This window comes from Malurus melanocephalus, unplaced genomic scaffold (assembly GCF_030028575.1).
Source record: "Malurus melanocephalus ecotype Western Australia unplaced genomic scaffold, MMel_1.1 scaffold_67, whole genome shotgun sequence".
Lineage (NCBI taxonomy): Eukaryota > Metazoa > Chordata > Aves > Passeriformes > Maluridae > Malurus > Malurus melanocephalus.
In genome coordinates this window covers 94,274-114,282 of record NW_026623299.1, presented here as the reverse complement: position 1 = coordinate 114,282, position 20,009 = coordinate 94,274, and the positions used below count along the sequence as shown (strand labels likewise).

At 40.0% G+C, this 20,009-nt stretch overlaps 2 protein-coding genes across 3 annotated transcripts in view; one reads left to right on the top strand and one right to left on the bottom strand.

The window, feature by feature from the left end:
• LOC130573797 (5-hydroxytryptamine receptor 5A-like) overlaps positions 1 to 9,170 on the top strand; it is a 13,290-nt gene extending 4,120 nt beyond the window's left edge. Inside the window, exon 2 of the mRNA XM_057366525.1 lies at positions 3,774 to 9,170. Coding sequence (XP_057222508.1) covers positions 3,774 to 4,106 — 333 coding nt within the window. The 3' untranslated portion in view covers positions 4,107 to 9,170. The remainder of the gene's footprint in view (positions 1 to 3,773) is intronic.
• An 8-nt stretch (positions 9,171 to 9,178) lies between these two features.
• CCDC93 (coiled-coil domain containing 93) overlaps positions 9,179 to 20,009 on the bottom strand; it is a 63,180-nt gene continuing 52,349 nt past the window's right edge. For both annotated transcript variants that reach the window (XM_057366524.1, XM_057366523.1), the window contains 7 exons: positions 18,855 to 18,926; positions 18,475 to 18,583; positions 15,884 to 15,966; positions 12,896 to 12,933; positions 11,946 to 12,030; positions 11,175 to 11,288; positions 9,179 to 9,987 (listed from right to left, as the gene is read on the bottom strand). In XM_057366524.1, coding sequence (XP_057222507.1) covers positions 9,934 to 9,987; positions 11,175 to 11,288; positions 11,946 to 12,030; positions 12,896 to 12,933; positions 15,884 to 15,966; positions 18,475 to 18,583; positions 18,855 to 18,926 — 555 coding nt within the window. In that variant the 3' untranslated portion in view covers positions 9,179 to 9,933. The remainder of the gene's footprint in view (positions 9,988 to 11,174; positions 11,289 to 11,945; positions 12,031 to 12,895; positions 12,934 to 15,883; positions 15,967 to 18,474; positions 18,584 to 18,854; positions 18,927 to 20,009) is intronic.

Genomic DNA, 20,009 nt, shown 5'->3' with positions numbered 1-20,009 from the left:
TTTTTTTCCAGTTGGTTTTGTTTTATTTTATTTCTTTCTCCCCTCTCCAAGTACTTATATAGTATATAACATTAGGCATGGTCCAAACCTCAGAGTTTTGTGAGAGTCCTTCTCACTTTTGATATTATCAGGCCCCAGAGCTCCAGTGGTGCTGTGCTGTTCTGCACCTTGGCCCATCTGGCCTTTAACTCACTTAACCAGTCACAACAATGTGGGAGAGGAAACAGATTCTACTTCCCTGAAGGGATCACAGGGCTTTTATTTCTTATTTCTGYCTCTGACTATACAAGTAGAAGAGATGGGTCAGGAAACACAATTCAGCTGTCCAGAAGAGTGGTAAAAAATGTCTGGAAAAGTGTGAGGCAGGAAGCAAAGTGGAGTGGGTAGCGACTTGCTGGGAGAAATACAGCATTATTCCTGCTTACAGCAGAAGAAAATCCTGTAAGAGAAAGTGGGTGTTCTTCTCCCTGTCAAATGAACTGTTTGTCATTTTGGTGAAGCATCCAAGAAAGTGYAGACATTCCTGTGTTTTGATCCTTTGTTGTGCATTAGTTTCTCGTGTTCTTGCTCMAAGAGCAAGMAGKRTGCCAAAGCTGCACTGAGGCAGTTRTGACCTTTGCTGAATCACACGGTGATAGGCAAAGCTCTGAATTGCTGGTAGCGAGCCAGATTTGATTGATGTTTGTCATCTCTGCTGTTACTTTGTTATTGCAGACCCTGGAGGTGCAGGACAAACACACACAGAGTACCTGCCACGAAGGGACTGGTAATAACAATTGTTAAAGCAATAAGGAACATTTTAAATCAAGGGATTTGGTCAGAAGCTCCTTGGTGGCATGTTTTCGATGACACTGCTAAAAATACAGGAATTTGGAATATACAGCTCTGAGAACATGTAGTCATTTAGGAGTAGTAATTCACTGGGGACAGACAAACTAGAGGAGGGGCATTGAACTGTAAGTCCTGATCCGTGTACAGGAGAATAAATTCTGGAACTAACAGCAAACTCCTTTGTATCTGTAGAAGGGTTTGTACTTAAGAGCTTCCTTCCTGTACTCTCTTTATTATTCTCACAGAAGAGCAGTCATCACTGTACTTCTCAGAGCCTGTTGTTCTGAAAATAGCTGATTTCATGAATTCAGAACCTAATTCTGGCCTCAGAGTAGCAGTGCTTTCATACCAGCTATTTTTCCAGTGCTCCTGACTCTGACACTGCCTGGAGCAGTGCCTGGGCAGGTGGGAGGAAATCTGTGCCCAAGGCAGAGTGTGCTGCTAGACACTGAGAACAGTGTGCAGCACTGCAGAGATGTCTCCAGGATAACCTGAGGCATCTCCATGGACTGCTTTAATTTACAGTCAGTGACCACCTTTTCTGCTGTCACAGCCTGCTCACTGGTGCTCATCAGTAACACTAAAATGGGGGTAAAGTTCTATTCTGGGCTGGTCCTTTGTTCCCTGTGGTACAYGGATAAAAGTCATCTGTTGTGACTTACATTAGAAACTGGAGTCATGCAAAGCCCCTGGGATTGGCACTGGGAACTGGGAACTCCAGTTAGAGCTGCATTTAGTGCTGGCAAATCACAACTGGCAAGGCTGGAAAGCAGCTGCCTAATCTTTTTGGCCTGTGCTCAYGTTCAGACAATGCCAAATGATGGTGGATTACCCCATACCCGCATAAGGGGGGGAATCCCTTCAGCTGAACACTGTCCACTGACGGCATGGAAAGCTGAGTTTCCACAAAACTCCCAGGGTTTAAATCCCTGTCTGTTGAAGGCGCAGGCTGAAAGACCTGGCTGGGCAGAGATACTTGTTACCTTTTCAAGAACATTTTGTATATCCTTTTCAAAGGATTTTATATGGAGGATTGAGGGAAAATATCTCCAGTCTGCCACAGATATTTACACATTTACTTAATGGAAGGTTCCATAAGAGATCCCATTATATTTCTTAAACGACCAGATTGCTGTTTTCACTGTTGCCATTATTTTTTCTGTCATTGCAACATGATTTAGAAATCCCAGCAGAACTAGTCAGAAAATAAATGAAAAAACAGCTGTGACAACAGAGAAAGTAGAAATTACATAAGCCAGAGGACAATTGCTTTCCAGTAATTTACAAAATGTGCCATGATCTGTTTTCACTTGCTGTTTAGTATGCAGAATACCTGACCCAACAACCACTAAAGTTTGTAAAAACTTTGACTTCAGCAGGAGCTTTATGCAGGTTTCATTTGAGAAAACACCTGAGAACTATGGTATCTTCTAGCAAAAGAAATTAAATAATTTTTCCTTATGATATGTAATTAAGTGATAAAAGGGTCRCTGCTAGTAAATTCTGCAGAGTCACAAGTACTGAAAGGCTCTGATTTGATGGTGGCACACTGCAAGAGTTGAAGGTTAAATACAGTACCAAACTGTGCCTGATGCTTGTGACGATGTCCTTTGTACGGCTCTTCCCAAGAGGCACTTATGTAAGTATTCCTCAGGGCTGAGACATAATCTTTCAGGGTTGCATGTCAAAATTTGTCCTCGTGTCATGCATTCATCCCTTTTCACAGAGTGTGATTAAGGACATGCAGAGCGAGTCCTTCTGCAGACAAATGGTGTGATCCTTGCTACATGAGGGGTGTCCCATTTTAATTGTCAGAACAGATGTGATTTTCATTTTCCTCCATTATTTGCCTGCGCCCATAATCTGCTGCTCTCACATTCTGCAGCTCTGTCCCACGTCTGAGGGTGCAGACAGGGATATCCATCCTGAAGAGTGATTGTTCAGCCACTGCCAGTGCTTCCCTGTCTGAATTGCTGTGCTCATATCAAGCAGAGGCCCTCCATCTATTACAAAGCTTGCACAAAGGTGGCACCTGCATGTGGAATATGTGGCAAATTTAACAACGAGCCGTTCTTTGGAGTGGTGTCAAAGTCRTGCAGTGCCTGTGAATTGTCACTCAGGCAGATTTTAGAGCCTTAAATTGTTGGTTTTATTGTGCCCTCTTCATAACTGTAGTGCCTAGAAGAACTTTAATACTGCAGATACTTCAGTCTTCAGATTAAAATCACTAGGGAGTGTCTTCATCTGGTCAGACTCAAAGCACATGAGTAACTTCTGCCCAAAATATGTTTGCCCTAGAGCACTGTGCTGTACTCACTGCACAGACGAATGTCCTGCCCTTAGTGAAGGGAGACAAGAAGCACTGCTGACAGCCTGGAGTAGCTGAAATTCTTTCCTTTCCTGTATAATTTCTGCTGAAGCCAGAKTTTGAGCTGAAAGCCAGTTGAAATGGTGTTTTTCTGGCTGTGGAATGCAGAATCACAGAATGAGAGAATGGCTGRGGTTGGAAGGACCTCTGGAGATCATCTAGTTTAAGCCCCCTGCTAAAGCAGTTCACTCAGAGGAGGTCTGAAGGTCATGCAGCAGCATGAGTCTGGTGCAAGGACAGGCAGCAGGGACAAGCCTTTGTTAGCCTGCCTTAACAACCTGATTTCCCCCTAGGTATGARGGCGTCCAATAAAATAAACTGGAAAAGAATCCCACAACACACATGTCATCAGTTCCTCTTTATTTAGCTCTGTTTGTCAGTGACACTTGGCATCTTTTCCAGTGATGAGAAGCCTGGTARCTCTGGCACTCTGGGGCCTTTTCTTTCTTTTAGCATGGAGAGAATGGAGTTCAGCCTTTKGTGGTGGGTGCACAGATGTTGTGCTGTCATTTAAAAGTAATACTTCACTCAAACAAACTGTCTTGGTAAGAAATTCTGTTTGCTTTTGTTTGAGGTGAAGGAAGCTTCACAAGAACCACAGATGGTGTTTACAGCTCGTCGTGCAGCTATCACTTTCCAGACAGATGGAGAAACATGGAAGGAGCAGAAAGAGAAAAAGGCAGCTCTGATGGTTGGCATCTTAATTGGAGTTTTTGTGCTGTGCTGGATCCCTTTCTTCATCACAGAATTAATAAGTCCCCTCTGTTCCTGCAAYATCCCACCCGTCTGGAAAAGCATCTTTCTTTGGCTTGGCTACTCAAATTCTTTCTTTAATCCTCTTATTTATACAGCATTTAACAAAAATTACAACAATGCCTTCAAGAACCTTTTTGTAAAGCAGAGATAAAAGGAGACACAGAGAAGAAAATKATTCCTCTATTGCATAATAGAGAGATTTCTTGAGGGAAACATGCCTGTGATATGTACTGTTTTCATGCACTAGAGCTACTTGAGGGGATTTAGGAGCAATGAAAAAGAAGATAGAAGATGTCTGGATATAAACCTACTGAGAGTTTACAGTTCCCCCTTAGAAATGCATATGTGCTACTCCAGGCTTTGGCAAAGAAGATGGAAGCAGGGAATGCCTCCTGTCTGCTCTCCAACACATGCTGAGGTCTGCCAGCAAAGCACTGTATGTGTCCAGAGCTGTGGCTGTCACACCCAACACRGCTGATCCCACCCAACCAGCCACAGGCCGTGCTGGAGCTCTCCTCATTAGCAAAGGCATCAGTGGGAGATGCAAATTGAGCAATACTGACATGTTTGTTATAKGGGCAGGATGCTGGCTTCGATTTTGAGATTTATTTGGAAGGGAATAAACATGCTGCTGTCAATCAGTACTTGAGTTGATATGATATTGAAGTGGATGACAAGCAGCTCAGAAACACGCCCTGACAGGATTGAGGGGCTGGGTGCTCTAGAAAGCAGCAGTGCTGATGGGCAGGCTGGGTGTCCYCTGGGATTTTGGAGGCAAGTATAAAATTATTCAGAGCCTCCGAGAATGTGTTTCACTGCTTGCACAGGAGCATGTAACAAGGATTTTTTTACCTCTATTATCCTCTCACTCTGCCAGGCTCAGGCTCTCACTGTTCTATGAAACCCAGCTGAGCTCAAGATAGACACCAACACCTCCAAGTGGACAGGGACTGTGTGCATGGTTATTTCATGCTACCTTAAAACTGAGCAGGCATCTGTGTTACAAACACCAAATGTGATGTTCAGTCACCCGGTGAGCTGGCAGCAACATGTGGCTGCTTGGCAATGGGAGGTGAGTGCCTGCAACGTGTTTGGGGCCCCTGCATCATAAAGGTGCTCATCACCCAACCTGAGTGMAGTCCACAGTTTGTCAGCTTGCATCAACTTCCTCCTGCTGTAAAAAAGGTGTTGATGCCATCAGGCCTGGCTCCCAAAACCCAAGATTTAAATTGTTTTCCCAAGATCTGACAAATACCCCTGACCCAACAATATGTACATAAATAAATAATGTATTTCCCTGCATACTGCCAAGTCCATCTCGCTCCATATTTGTTTCCCTGGTGGGTTTTACTTCCTCCCCTGCCATGAGAGGGAGAGCTGGCAGCATCTCTGCGTGACAGCTTTTTATTTTCACAGAGTCCCATGGGGCTTAAGGGAGCTTGGCTGCATCTTGGGACYGCAGCGTGTGGTGAGGTCAGACACTGTTGTACCTCACACCTGCAGTGCTGTGACAGTCCAGTGTGACCTGCTGTGCCCACAGCCACCTGTGTGTCTTGCATTTCTGCAGAGGCTGCTCCTTTCAATTTCAGTGGGAATTCAGAAGTTTTAATAACCTAGAATTTCAAAGAGTTGTTAGATAGTGACTCAGACTTAAATGCCAATTTAAATAACTTTCCCTTGTGACTCTCAACTTGCCTGCATATGGAATAGCTATCATTCAAACCAGTGTTTGGAGAATTAATTAAACCAGAAGGAAGACACATATGTAAGAATCTGATTGTTACTAAAACCTGCAGCCTCATTCAGAACCACTGACAAATTTTTCAAGTCAATTGAATTTTTCCTTGTAAGAGTCGCTGTCTCTAAACCTTTAAAATCCAAGCAGGATGACATGGAGGGAGGAAACAAAGAGGYCTTCTTGAGCTGGTATTGAAAAGCMTRCGAATCTTCTCCATGTGGCACTCCTGAAGTTTCTAATAATCACATTCTGGCCAAATTTTAATGCCTGAACCCCCTTTGCCTGGTAAGGCAAGCCACTGCTATCACACAAATCTAATGCCAATCCTTGTGCACCAGGCTCATCGCAGTCTGGCTGCAGGAGCAGCAGTGATGCTCCAGCTGCACATTCCAGCTGACTGCAGCAGCACCCAGCTCTGGTTCCCTGCAGAGACACAGGCTGTGGAGGCACCTTTTACCATGGCTTGGCATCTGGAATTGGGAGAACACCACAGAGCTGCAAGGCCACACATGCAGGGCTCTGCTGCAGACACTGACCTGTRGCAGGGTGCCTTCAGCTCACAGGGGAGCTGCAGCACAGTGCTGACGCAGCTCTCCTCCTCCTCAGGGATGAATTTAGCTCCCTTAGGAGGCGAGSCTGCGCCTCTGTAATTTTGCTGTGAGAAGTTCTGAACATAAGCAGCCAGTGCTCTGCCCACCCAAGCATCTGTGACAGCAGTGTTACAGTGACACAGCCGGGCTTCATACGCACCCAGAGGCGACGAGAAGCAGAGCTTTCATTTCATTACGGTGGCTTTAGAAAGCTCTTAACAAAATCAACTTCCCACACTGGCTCTAAATGCAGACTGCATTTAGAAGACTGGCTGTACATATTCAGGATTTAGAATTCTGTTTTTCAATCACATGGAATTTAGCTTACTGTGGGGCAAAGAAAATATGTTTTCTGTGGTTATTGCCTAACCTGCTGGATGCTCCCATATGAGCTAAGATAAACTAAGAAAAATGACACAGTATCTTGACTGTCCAAATAGGAAAAAAAAAAAAACCCCGCAGATAAAAAGTAGGTATTCTAAAGGAACATCATTTGGCAGAACTTAGACATTATGGTCATTTATTTCCCCAGCAGAAGCTGCCAATTTGGAGTACACCAGTCATTTCTGCTTGTGCACAGTGGACTGCTAGATTTAAACTTTTTTTCCTGACTCTGAATCTGCTCCTAGAAAAGTGTACTGGAGCCTGTTGCTCAGCAGAAGAGCATTGCTGCATCCTGCAGCAAGGCTCTGAGAATCCTGCAGCAGCCGTGGAAGATGAGTGTGAACAGAGAATGCGAATAACCCTGCATGCTCCTGTCTCCAGGAGACACATTCCTGCTACAGCCTCCACACTGGAAGCTGCTCTGTAATTCACTTTTGTCCCCAGGAGGTGCTGATCTTCCAGCCTAACTCCAGCCAGCCTCTACCAACAAGCTGAATTCTCAACAGCTGCAGCTGTGACTGTACAGACACAACCTACACACTAAGGTCATGCTTCAAGAAGCAGATTTTTTTCATTAAATGGAGCAAGGCAATAACCCTTATAGAAACTACAGCTCACATTTTAACTTTCCTTCAAAGACTTTATTTTATTCACATCAGTGGTRACCTGGTGCAGGACTCTGTTGTGATATACTGTAACAAGAAGAATGTCGGGATTTGGTCATGCTTGGATTAAGTGCATGTCACTGATTTCCCTCTTAAGAGATGTTTTACAAGTGCACTTGTGGAACTGCCTTTACAGAAAGCTGTCACAATCTAAAAGGTAAGTGTATGCCTGAAGTTCAGAGACTGTTTCTGAAACAAAAGGCAGACTGACTTTACAGCAGTTWATTCATCAGCATGTCAAAGTAATTAAATTTATTGAAATGCAAATTAAAGCTCTGAACAGGCTYTAGCAAATAAAATAAATTAAGTTTTGTTGCAAGTCCTGTAAATGTTGCTTTACAAGCCTGGTAACACTAAATGAATTCAGGGCAAGATCTTTTTCTTTCAACAAAGAAATCCAGCAATACTGAAGTAATATTCTGAGAAAGTCTCTCAAGTTCTCCCCTTCCAACCATCTGAGATGGAGAATTAAGACAGGTTCTTGCTCTTGGCCCCTCCCCAGGTATGAGGAGAAATGGTACCCAACACACAGAGCTTGTGGCAGAAAGCAATGAACAGCTGACGGAACTGCTTTCACACTCTCACCAGCCTCCTTTCTTCTCCTTTTCACATGAGTCTCAAAGCAAAGGTAGTGTCCTTCTACAGCCATCAGTCAGTTATTATCTAAACTCTAATTTATTCTCCTTGAGGAACAATTGCATCTTCACAAACCTCAGATTTTATCTTAGTCAAAATCACAAGCTCCTAGTCCAAGCAATGGACAYAACCTTTTATATTCCTTGTGGAAGGTTCCATGTTGCTGAGTTTGCAGCAGGTAGGCATAAAGTTTAACATTACACTGAACAAATAATCACTCATTATTCTACATGCAAGTTGATAACTTATTCTACTCAGGAAATTTTTCTTGATGATAAAGCARTTGTGATGAAAATGGTAAAGCCCAAATTGTCCCTTCAGGTTATTTTTTTTAGAATTGCATAGTACACAAACACAGCACAACTTGAAACCCCAAGCAGGTCTACTTGGTGCCAAAGTTGAATTACTCAACTTACAAACTAGAAGGAGCATTACAGTTTTAACAGAGGGCAAAGTTGGTAGGCAGAAATAAATAATGCCTCCTAATACCAAAGCTGACTACAGAAACTCAGCAAGTAGCACTCAATGCAGGCTTCCTTCTTTGAAGGAATGCTGAATGTAAATTCTTCCTTCTTTGAAGGGACTTGGAATCTCATTTTGCCTTCATTATTTCACTAAACCTGAGCAGATTGACTTTTTCCAAGAGGAGCAGCCTGGGTCTATTCCCTCACTGACCTGTGTGGGGGACCAAGGTAGCAGCTGGCTCAGTGGGAAACTTTGATTTCTGTGCTGAAGGAAGAAGACATCACAAAAACARTGTCCCATTTGACTACAGACATGATTCGTCTTTTAATGCACTCGTAATTCAAGAGCCTGGGAAGCTTTTAAGGCAAGTTCCACCTTAAAAACACAATAGCAAAATATCACTGGTTTCCAAACATTCTTTATTTTTAATTCACTGCCATAGAAAGAAACCAAACAGCACTGTCGTCAGTGTCAGTGGGAAAAAGGAACATGGATTTTCTTCTCCTGAAGATGTCACGTATATTACGAAGTCAGTCCAAAATCCTGGYGTTAAGTACAAAAAGCAACTGTTTGAATTATAAAATGTTGTATATACAGATATAAAAATGTTTCAGAAAGTGTCCCACAAAGTTTCTGAACTTCCAAGAGCAAATCTTCAGCAGGGTAAGTAGGTTGTTGTCTTCAAAGGTGAGCATCAGTTCATTAGAGCAGAATGTTTCAATCTTTATCTTCCTATATTACAGACTTTGATTTTCATCCCAGCCAGGGATAACATGATGTTCCTAAGTATTAAGGTGTTTTTTTCCTGGAGCTATTAATTTAACAAGCACACTCTCTATATATAAAAATGAAATTTCAAAGAAATTTATACAACAGCTAGACTTTATAAAAATATAGATCTATAATTTTACACCAGGAATTATCCAAGGTAAGTTAATTTTCTTAACCATTAGAAATTGTTATCCTTTGGAATCCTACCTATGGCTAGAGTGTAAATTAAAATAATGTGAAGTTATTTGCCAGTAAAGAGAGTTTGAAGAATCTTATTCTGAGGAGTTTCTTGGGCCAAAATTAATGAGCTACTGCATTCTGCAGTGCTCATTCTGTGGGGTGGTGGACATACTACACAGTACATGTAAACTTATTCCAGAATCCTCACCTAATTCTGTGTTAAAACCCAAATAAAAGAACTACCCACTGTCCATAATGTGGAAAAAGAAAACCCAAACCCAAATAAATAAAATTAGACATAATTTCTATTTTGCTGTACTGTGTTAACTCTTTACTGTGTAGTGGAGGCAATAATGAATAATACAGCCATGTGATGAGGGAATGTAAACTGAACACATACTGGAAAAAACAGACTTTTACAGCTGCGTGTATATATATTTTTTATATATATCTATATATATACATCTACATTGCAGTTATAGCTGTCACCTCACAAAAGAGATTCAATGGACTGAACAATCTTYTATAAATTTCCCCAGCTGGAGTTCTTCAGGAAGAACTGGCTTTCAGCTTGGACAGCAGCATTTCGTTCTTACGGCATTCCTGTTAACAGAGAGCAAACACGTGAGGAGGTATTGCTCTTAATTCCACCACCTGTGCCTCTGCATCAACAGAACCAAACCCTTTCTTTTATTTTGAAACATCTCCAAAATCCAAAGTAGCCTGGAGCAAGTGCTGAGCTGAAGATAATTCTGATTCATCCATAATGTTATTCCAATGGCAATAATTATTCAACTTTATGACATGCAAGGCAGAAGGACCACTGCTTGACCACCCCTCTGAAGTCGTTACATGAAGCTAAAGCAACTCCAGCTTTTTACTTATAAATAGAATAAATCAGAACTGGAGATTATTTGTTGGTGATCTGGAACTTCACAGAACAATTTGCAAAAGATTCAGTGCTTGGGGAACAACTCTAGGCCAGGAAATACATTTACATAAGTACACTTGGTTCAGTACCACAAGCATGACTTCTTTTATTTTTAAGAGTGGCAAGGTTAAGTAGAAATTTCCTCACGTGGCAATGGAAGAAAAACGGGTAAAAAACCTAAAATTAAATCCACCTAAATTCTGCGAGTAGGATGTAAAATTCTGTATGTCWGATAAGGAGCTGAACAGCCCCTGTCATTCTCCCAGAGTACATTGTCTGAAACAGGAAGGAGCTGTCTCAGAACAAAGCAGGAATAATTAYACAAAGATGTTTTTCCTTGAACATCTGAAGCCAAATGACAATTTTGCCTGCAGCACTCTTTTTCATTCATTCTCATGGAGACAGGAATTAACAGAAGCACATGATGATTAAAAGCTTGGGAAAGGCTAAATCAATGAAGTGTAATACAGTGCTTTCACAGTCATTAAGCAACAAGGCTGGATCCTGAAGATTAACAACCAAGACCCTGCATTTCCTCCCATATTTGCTCACATTTCCACAATCTACTTTGTTTCAATACATAACTGCTTACAGATCTTTGAGATTCCACTTGAAAACCCAAATACACAGCTTGCTTGATAACAGGCGATCCTCCGTGTAACATGGAGAGGTGCCAATCTGGCAGTGAAAGAATTCCCAGAACCAAATTCAGAGTCTAAGAGTCATGGAGAAAACCACCAAGATACATCATGAACCTGGTGTGATAAACATCACATCAGGAAAGCTTGTGCATATATTAGTGCACAAGCCAAAATGGTCACTGAACACTTGACAGTTTACACAGCAAAAGTGTTCTTACCTCTTTAAATTCTTTCACTGTTTTGAAGTAAAGCCTCTGTTTCTCTAGAAGCTCYAAGTATTCATCATTCAACTGGTCTCTTCTCATTTTGTTTTCTTGCTTCTTCTTTTCCATCTGTTGGTATGCAGGAAGGGTTAGAGATGGAATACACACACACACGGACATACTGCACAAGGAACAACTATTTATAACACACAATGGGACTGATGCTTCATAAATGATACCCCTGGCTCGTGTTTTAAATGCAGTGAACCTTAGGTCAGCTCTTCAAAGATTAAAAGCCTAATGCTGAAGTCTCAGTACCAGTGGCACTAAAGGTGCAACTGGGACAAGGGCACCTGATGGTTGGGACTGAGGTGCTGCTGAYCCTCTTCAGCAACAGAAAGCAGCTTCAGTGAGCTCCAGCTGCGTGAAAAGCCATGCCTGAGATGCAGCTCTGACTGCACCCATGCAGTCCAACAGAAGAGTTCTCACTGAATTGAGTGACATCAGCATCTCAAGCATTTAAATCACTACACTGCCAGTAATGAAGTTAAGGAGTGTAAGATTCCTGTCAGTACAGAGGTGTTATAACACCTCTCTCATATTCATTGCCATTTAGTGGTGAGAAATTTCTGATGAATGTGAAAAGAAATTTAACACTTGTTAGTTGCTTGCTTGATTTGCACCTCTCACAATGGAKCTTCCTGTGCACAATTATTATCCAAGAGGCTTTCATCTCCAAGAAATAATTCCCAGGTTCTAACAAAGAAAGTGAGAAGAATATCAGACCTTCATTCGATTCTGTTTGATGCCTTCTACAATCTGCTCCATCTGCCGCAAAAACTGCTCCCGTGATCCGGACGATGCCATGGCTCTGGAAAGAGGAAAATGGAACAAGTGACAGGGATGTGGGACACTGTCTTGCACATCTGCCCATGGCCAAAGRTCTCATTTTGCTCTATGTAAAAATTAACCCTTTTAATCACTGAGAGAGTGCAGCTCTTCAGCTGGTGTAAGCTAYCAAAGAGATGGGAACAGAGAGAGCTCAGAGCTCATCACAAGTGTTCTCCCTGTCAGCTCAAGTATGTTCCTTGCTCTCATGTACTGTACAGAAATAAAATTATTAAAAACTAAATAAAAGCATATTTTTTTAATAAAAGCCTCTGTTATGAATACTAAGGTAAGTARAGGTCTAAGAGAACACCAAATATTGTACAAAATAATTTCACACTGTAATAGGGAAAGCCTAGAAATCATTTTRGGCCTCAAAATCATTAGAGGAAAATAAACACTGCATCACAGACTGATATTTGACCATGAACTTCCAAGGGAACCATGATTTTACTTAAAGACTCCATACCATATCAAAATCTTCAAATACAGAAGTAGTTTATAGTAAACATGTCTGAAATACGTCCCAGTCTAATGTTTTGTACATAATGTAATAACCACAACTCCACAAAAGMGAGGAAAAGATTTAAATTAATTCCAGGAAAATTATGACTGAATTTCCACATCTAAGGAGTCAGATATTAAAAACATATGTTGGCTATAAAAGTTACGTAATTCTGAGTCTATGATTCCCCAAACTGGCTTAAACAGAATTAATAAACTATTCTATAAATCAATTTATTACTATAAAATCTAAGAAGTTTTTAGTCTCTATAACTGATGCCTACTCCATTTGTCCAACCAATCGTACCACTGCAATGATTAAGAGATAAAGAACCATAACTTACTGGTGGAAGTTGTCATGAATAGAATTCAGTAAGTTAACCTGTGAGTTAGAAAAAAAAAAAGAAGAAAATAAACATCTGTCTTTTCTGGTATGAGTTTTCACAGACAGTAAGATGAATTTTAGTTTTTAAAAAAAWTACTATATAGATAATGCCCTCGAAAGCAGACAGATGTACAAAAATCACCAAGAGTTTTCTTTCAGAAAAGAAATTATGATCCTTTTGATTTAGTRAAATCTATCCCACTGGTGGAATCACAGCAGAAATAAGTGTTGGASCACAAGTGAGGTTTTTAATTTTACTGACACTCAGTTATGGCAGTGAGAATTATGTGAGTATGATGCCTTCCCAAACTAAAGCAATAAGGTAAAGTGGCCTGTACATGTGTTGAGCAGGTGTTGAAAGTTGACATAAAAGCACTTTGCAGATACAGGTCCAGTGTTCATCAGTGACTGTGCACAAGCACATCACAAATAAACAGGAAAAGAGCCACTTTCACCTCAGAGACTGGAACCACTCAACATTCTCTGAAGAGCTATTTCCACACAATCCTGTGAAGACTCTCCAAGCAGTGCAGGTGAATTCCTGCACTGCTTTCATTGTGCAGATGAGTTTCACAGGTTTCCTACCAGGCATCATTACTTCCTTTGCTTCTGTGTATTTTACTGGATGCTTAAAGGTGAACTTATAAAAAGTACAGAATGGCATTTCACAGGTCTGCCTTCTCTTACAAGACAATAACATTGCACTGAATCAAAACAAAAATAGGAATTTATAACAGCATCACAGGAATATTTGGTTGCTCATATAAATTCCCCCAGCTAATTAACTATATGGAATACATCCTATGTAACTGCCTTTGATTTTTAGGTTTTTTTAAATATTGCTGAGAGCATTAAAATTCAACACTTGCAATTAATGGGACCTTTCTCTCAGCTTTGAATACATCTTGCAAGTCTCCTGTGGTTAAGACTTCCAAGCAGCTTCTCCTTTGGATGAGTATTTGAAAAGTTCTGCACTAARCAAACCCAAGGGCTGCAAACAGAATCACCTGCCCCACTGCTGCAGAAAGCTGAACTCATCTCTCCCAAATCTAAAATCTTGAATGAGATGGCAACAACCACAGGCATGGCAGAATCTGCAGACATTCCTGATGGTCCCTTGGAAAATTCAAACAAATTCTGAACAGACTCCTAAGCAGCCAAGATGCTTAAGAATTCCTGTTATTTACAGGAGTGAAATTATTGCACGATTCATCAATATTTGCTATGTCCACATCTCTGCCTCAAGACACTTCCCCTAATCCTGTGCTTGAGAACATAATTAGTTTATACCACAAAACATTCAAGTCATGAAAAGTAACACTGCACAGCAGTGCTGCACCATCACTGCATAAGGAAGGGTGAGGATGTGTTACACTACAGTGAAATCAGCATATTCACACATATACACACCCCAAAATTGAAAGACATGAAAAAAATKAGTTTAAAAGTATTTTAAAAAATTAATCACAAAATAGGATGAAAATATGAGCCATAATCACGGAGACTTTTCCTGTCAGAACTAAAACATTCATAGCCATGAAAAATTCAACTGTATAACAAAGCAATGATGCTCAGTGTGTTTTACAAAAGAGCTAGTTTGGGGAGGAAAAAGGGGAAAAAATCYCTAAAAAACCAGGAACAAGACAAAGAGCAAGTGTATTCTAGAAATCTTTGTACGGCACAAATGCCAAAGTCACTTTTTATACAGTATTAGACAGTATTTACTTGCTGAAACCTTGGTTCTAATATTAAATGCATCTCAAGGAAATCTCAGTGATATTTAACTAAGTTAAGATGGCATTAGAAGACATTCAGAACCACTGTGAACCCCCAATAGTTATTGAATTCCCAATAGTTATTGAATTATTTTGGCAAGAGTACTCCCAGTTTATAAAACAGTGAAATAAATCTGCTACATATTCTGTTTCTATATTCTCTATAATCAGCTTTTTATGTCCCCATTAAAAAAAAAAAANAAAAAAACCCAAACAAATAAATCTGTATTAAACTCTATTTTAGGAGAGAAGGTTAAGTAATAGAAATTCTGTAGCTTCTACCCAAGGCAATTTTTAAAATCTGGTATCTGACTTTTCTGAATGGCAAAAATGAAAACTACCAAATGTMGATTGCAATCAGCTGCTTAAGGGAAGGAAATGGTTGCTCATGATCTTAAAAACAGGATGTGAAAGGACACTGAAAAGTGTCTTAACATAGTCAGAAATTTGACCACTGCTTGTGTCCTAAACTAAGCAATATATCTAAGCAATGCAAAACTCACTAATTTGTTACTTTATTAGAATAAACGGATAAACCTGAGGCTTCAAAACATTTTAAAATTAAAGCCATTTTTATCAACTTGACTCCTCCTATTTCTCTGTCTTTACTGAAATCAGTAACATCACTTGTCATTGCAAAACAGGAAAACTGAAATCACTCAATTATGCCCAAGAAAGAGGCAAACTCTGCATATATCTGAGGAGGGGGGAAAACCAAGTTGCTTTCATGAAAACTACTCTGACCCAATAAGATCACCAGCAACTTAAGTGTAGTTAGCTCAGACCCTGAGAACTAATTCTGATGTTGCTGACAGCAGCTGGAATTTGCTCTCCAAAGTTACGGACTGCAACCTGGCTTCCAAATAAAATCTGTTGACTAAAAGGAGAAAAAGGGGGTAATTTGGTGCTGTGATAGCAAGACAGATATTTGCTGATCAAATGTTACTCATGTTTTGAAAGCACAGAGAGTGGTTTAAACATGCTGWACTCACAGCAGTTCCTTTACAACATTTTCAAGATTAGAAACATTCTTATGAATCAGTCGTTCCATTTTTATTTACAAAGACCAGTAACTCTGCCCTGACAGGACTGAATATGGTGAAAGCCAAGCAAAAACTTATTTCCTTCCCCACAGACTGAATACTTAGAAAACAGTAATAACATTTTCTTACCTCCTTTTCCAAATATACTTTCTTATCATCCAGTGTATTATAAAGAGTAAAAAACTGCTTCGTTTCTTTGTGAGTTGCTGAGACTGCAAACAAAAAAAAGGGTAGAATAATAAAAGAACATGAGGTAAAATGGAATCTGTAAGGCTTTATATAACGTATTTTCCACTATCAATAATGGAACACACTCGTTAATATACATGCAGAGGGAACATCCTTCCAGAGTGTATCTCAGCAGGGTTTCCAGCTTTTATGAGACCAACACAGCTCTGTCTAAATTAAGCCCCAACTGCTGACAGCCCTTTATGCCAACACATGTTGGCACCATCAGCTGCCTGTCCAWGCTTCCTTCCCAAGCTTTACCCTCACACTACACAGGGAGCTGTGCTGCTCATTGGGGACCTTGCCCATGGTGTTGGGAGGGGCACGGGCTGGGCAGGGACAGGGAAGAACAGATAATCTGTTAAAAGTGCATTAGACAATGTATCTCAAGCTACACATCTGCAAAACACCCAACAAAGCTTTTGCTGTGTTAAAGTCTTTCTAYCTTCTTATAATCTATGCATGGTGATGGAATTATGTAATACTTTCTGGTTTAGGTGGTTACAGCAGATGTTGGTCAGAGCTCAGCTGGGAAGGTAAGGCTCAGACATGCCTTGTCTTTGGGCCTACAAGATGATACTCAAATCTCCTGAGAGTTCTTCTAGTCTTTAATTCTTCAATGCCTAAGGAAACCCAAGTTATTTGTGATTTCCAAGGAAAGAGTTCAACAAACAGCAAAAGTCATTCTGGATAAGAACCAGAACCTGGAAAAAATGTGTGGGTTAAAAATTATAAACAGTGAAATCATGCTCATCAGTCTGGGATTTGCAGAAATACTGCCAAATGAAAARGAGGCCTTTCCCAAATAATTTCCTTCATGCAACTCTTTCTGTTCTTCCAGCAGTTCTGGTAGTCACAAGTCTTTCATGAATGGATTCCACGTAACAACTCTGAAAACCTTTCAAGGCTTCCATTGTGTTAGAAAGTTGTGCCAACTTACAGAGCCTTTTGGGCACACACCAGAACCCATGCAAGGTAAGACAGATAAAGGAAGAAGAGGAAGAAGGAAGCAACTGGGTCATTGATTCTCTTGAATGTTTTCAATGCAAGAGGTTCAGCTAGGTCAAAACCAAAACACTGAGTACTGTAACTGAAAAGGATTCTAGTACAAAGATCACTAAGGTTAGACGTTATTGCTGAAGACTGTCTTGTCTAACACCCCCTGAATCAAAGTTCAAAAAAAAGAATTTCTGGCAACTGAAGGGTACCTGATCTGAATGTGGCTGAATGAAAACTCTAAACACTTCTAAAAATACCACAATTCACAGAAACRCTAGCTAGAGATTTCCAGCTCATTTCTCTAGAAGGTTAATCTGTACAAAGCAGGTTCCCCACCACGACTGAGTAGTGTGTTATCCTGAGATACTACACATACTTTGTAATCTAGAGAACAAAGTCCCATAAAATTCAAAGCATCTCAAATCTACACCCAAAGCTGCCCAAGTCTCTTTGATCCTAGTCTTTCTGTACTTCAGATTTAAAAGAAACTCCATCTTCTGAGCAGGTTGTGTTCTGASCAGAGACTTTGAATTCACTTAGACATGACAGAATCTGCAGAAAATTTAATGCAAAACAAGTTCTGTATAGCTGTASTTGATTAAATAAACTGCATGGCACAGCAAAGAAGGGGGAAAATACTGGATTTGTACTCTCATCTATTCCATGTATTGAGCTAGACTACACACATGGAGGACAGCACAGGACTGTCACTAGAGATGCCACACCAGGGCAAGGGATCACACTCAGATAACCAGTCTGGAACTGCTCAATATTCCAGAGCTTGGTKCACACACATATTTAATAAATGCAGAATATCTTTGAAACATTAGCTGGTTTTTCTTAGTAGAGACTTAGCTTATGCTAATACACAAGCTAGTTTAATATACACCAGTAAGCATACTGGTCTGTTATCAGTTTATGGAACAACTTTGAAATTTTATCCCATTTGCATGCTTTCCAATTTTATAATTTCTGATTATAACAGCTAAAGACAATTTGTGTTCTGTTCCTACCAAGATATTGCWGCATTGTGTTGACAAGAAATGAAAGAAACCACTCCCTTCAAGAGACTGCTTTTACTATGCAGTTCATGACAGTTTGGTTCAGAGTAAGATCTCTCATGTCAATGAAAACAATAAAACCAATCTAATGGTAAGGCAAATTAATTAAACACGATTCAAACTTACTGCAAGCTCATTTGTAAATGATAAATTAAGGACTTTCAAAACATACTGGTCATTAACCTAAATCACAGAATCTGTTGCAGTCAAAATTTGCTTCAGAGATCTTATGCATTGAGTTTCACCATTAGGAAAATTCTCAAAGCCAGCTTATAAAACCTAAAAATATGGTGTGTAACAYGAATACCAAAGATCTTTAAAATGTCACCAAAATTAATAAGTGCTCTTGTTACATGCCATATGCTTAAAATGCAATTGCCCTCCTCTCAGGGCTWTAGCCTTCAGCAGGATGGTCCTGCTTGATATACATACCCTGACTGTAAAGTTCAATAAATCTCTTCTGATACTGTGTGAGCTCAGCTCGGCTGGGTACTTCATCAATCTTGCGTTGTAAAATGGCTATTTCTCTGTTTCTTCGTGCCTGAATAGAAAGTTAGGAGGGGAGAAAACAAARCCTCTTCTTGTTCTCTTCTTAAAATGGATGAAGCCCCCCCAGCAATACTTTGTTATTAAATAATTGATTTTAAAAACAAAAGGCATTGGCGGAGGATGAATTTTTTTTTTTTTTTTTGCGATTGATTTGTGACAGAAGCACTTGTTAAAATTAGAACAACAAAACRAAGCATTAGAAGTTACAAGATAAGAAAAACATCAACGATTTTGTATAAGTAAATACACAAAGAATTACTCACCAGTAGCAGGCGGATCTTTTGAAGTTTCTCTTTCTCAGCTTTGTACTGCTGCTCTATTATCTTATTTGGCTCCTGGAAGTTAAGAACCCAAAACAATTGTATATTACTGTAGCATATGAGAGCTGCAGTGCAAAATTGTTTTGTGGTTTTGTCTATCTTTGGCTCCCACAATAACATCCTAATTAGTTGTTTGGTTTTTTTTTTTATAATAATTCATGATCTGTATTAAAAGCCTGACATCATTTACTGTAAACAAGTGCATTCAGATAGCTTTTATCTTTTGATATTTTAGTTTTTAAGAGTTAGCAATAGTTTTTGCACTGTTTTACAACAGTGACACCTCAAATGAAGATACAACTTCTAAGATTGTCAGCACCCCTTGTCTGAGTGTTTATACTTTGATTCAGTGGTGGGGTTAAGAATAAACAAGGCACTTGAACAGAACATAAACCCTCCTACATGTATTCTAGATTTCCTGCAGTGTGGACTTCAAGGTAACTTTTCCTTGCTAAAAAAATTAAGGTCTTGGTTTACATTTTAATTTTTTCATGCTGKGTTGAGAAGGATGGCAGCATCACAGAAGTTGTAATCTGCCTCATCTTATAGGCATGAATGCATCAAATGTTTACCCACTGAAAATAAAGTCATTGAAGCTTTTCCTTTTCTGTTCATTCATTATTCATTGCCATCATTCTGGATGTGCTTGTGTTAAAGTCTAACTTCTGAMAGCTGCTCACTGCATGCAGTGTACAAGCCACTGAAAGGTCTTGCTTAAATCCTTCAGATAAACCCACTTCTACAAAAAAAAAAAAACCCCAACAAAACCAGACATGCTTCCTGAGGAAGACCTATTCTTGTCAGAGGCATGCACAGCTCTTAACACACCACCCAGAGATTCTTCTCTGGTACTACAAAGAAAAGAGCAAAAGGCACAAAAYCATCTATGAGTAGAGCCACATGGATTCTGCATGCATAACTTRCAGAATAACAAGAATAAGAGAATGCTACAGCTGTTTTCAGACTCCTGTATTTCTAGGATTATTACCCTGAACTGTGGCTTTACAGAGCTTTTCAGATATTCCAGCAGATACTTTAACTCTTACAAGAATGTCCCAAGAGTCAGATGGACTTAATGTTTCAAAACAGAAATTGAAA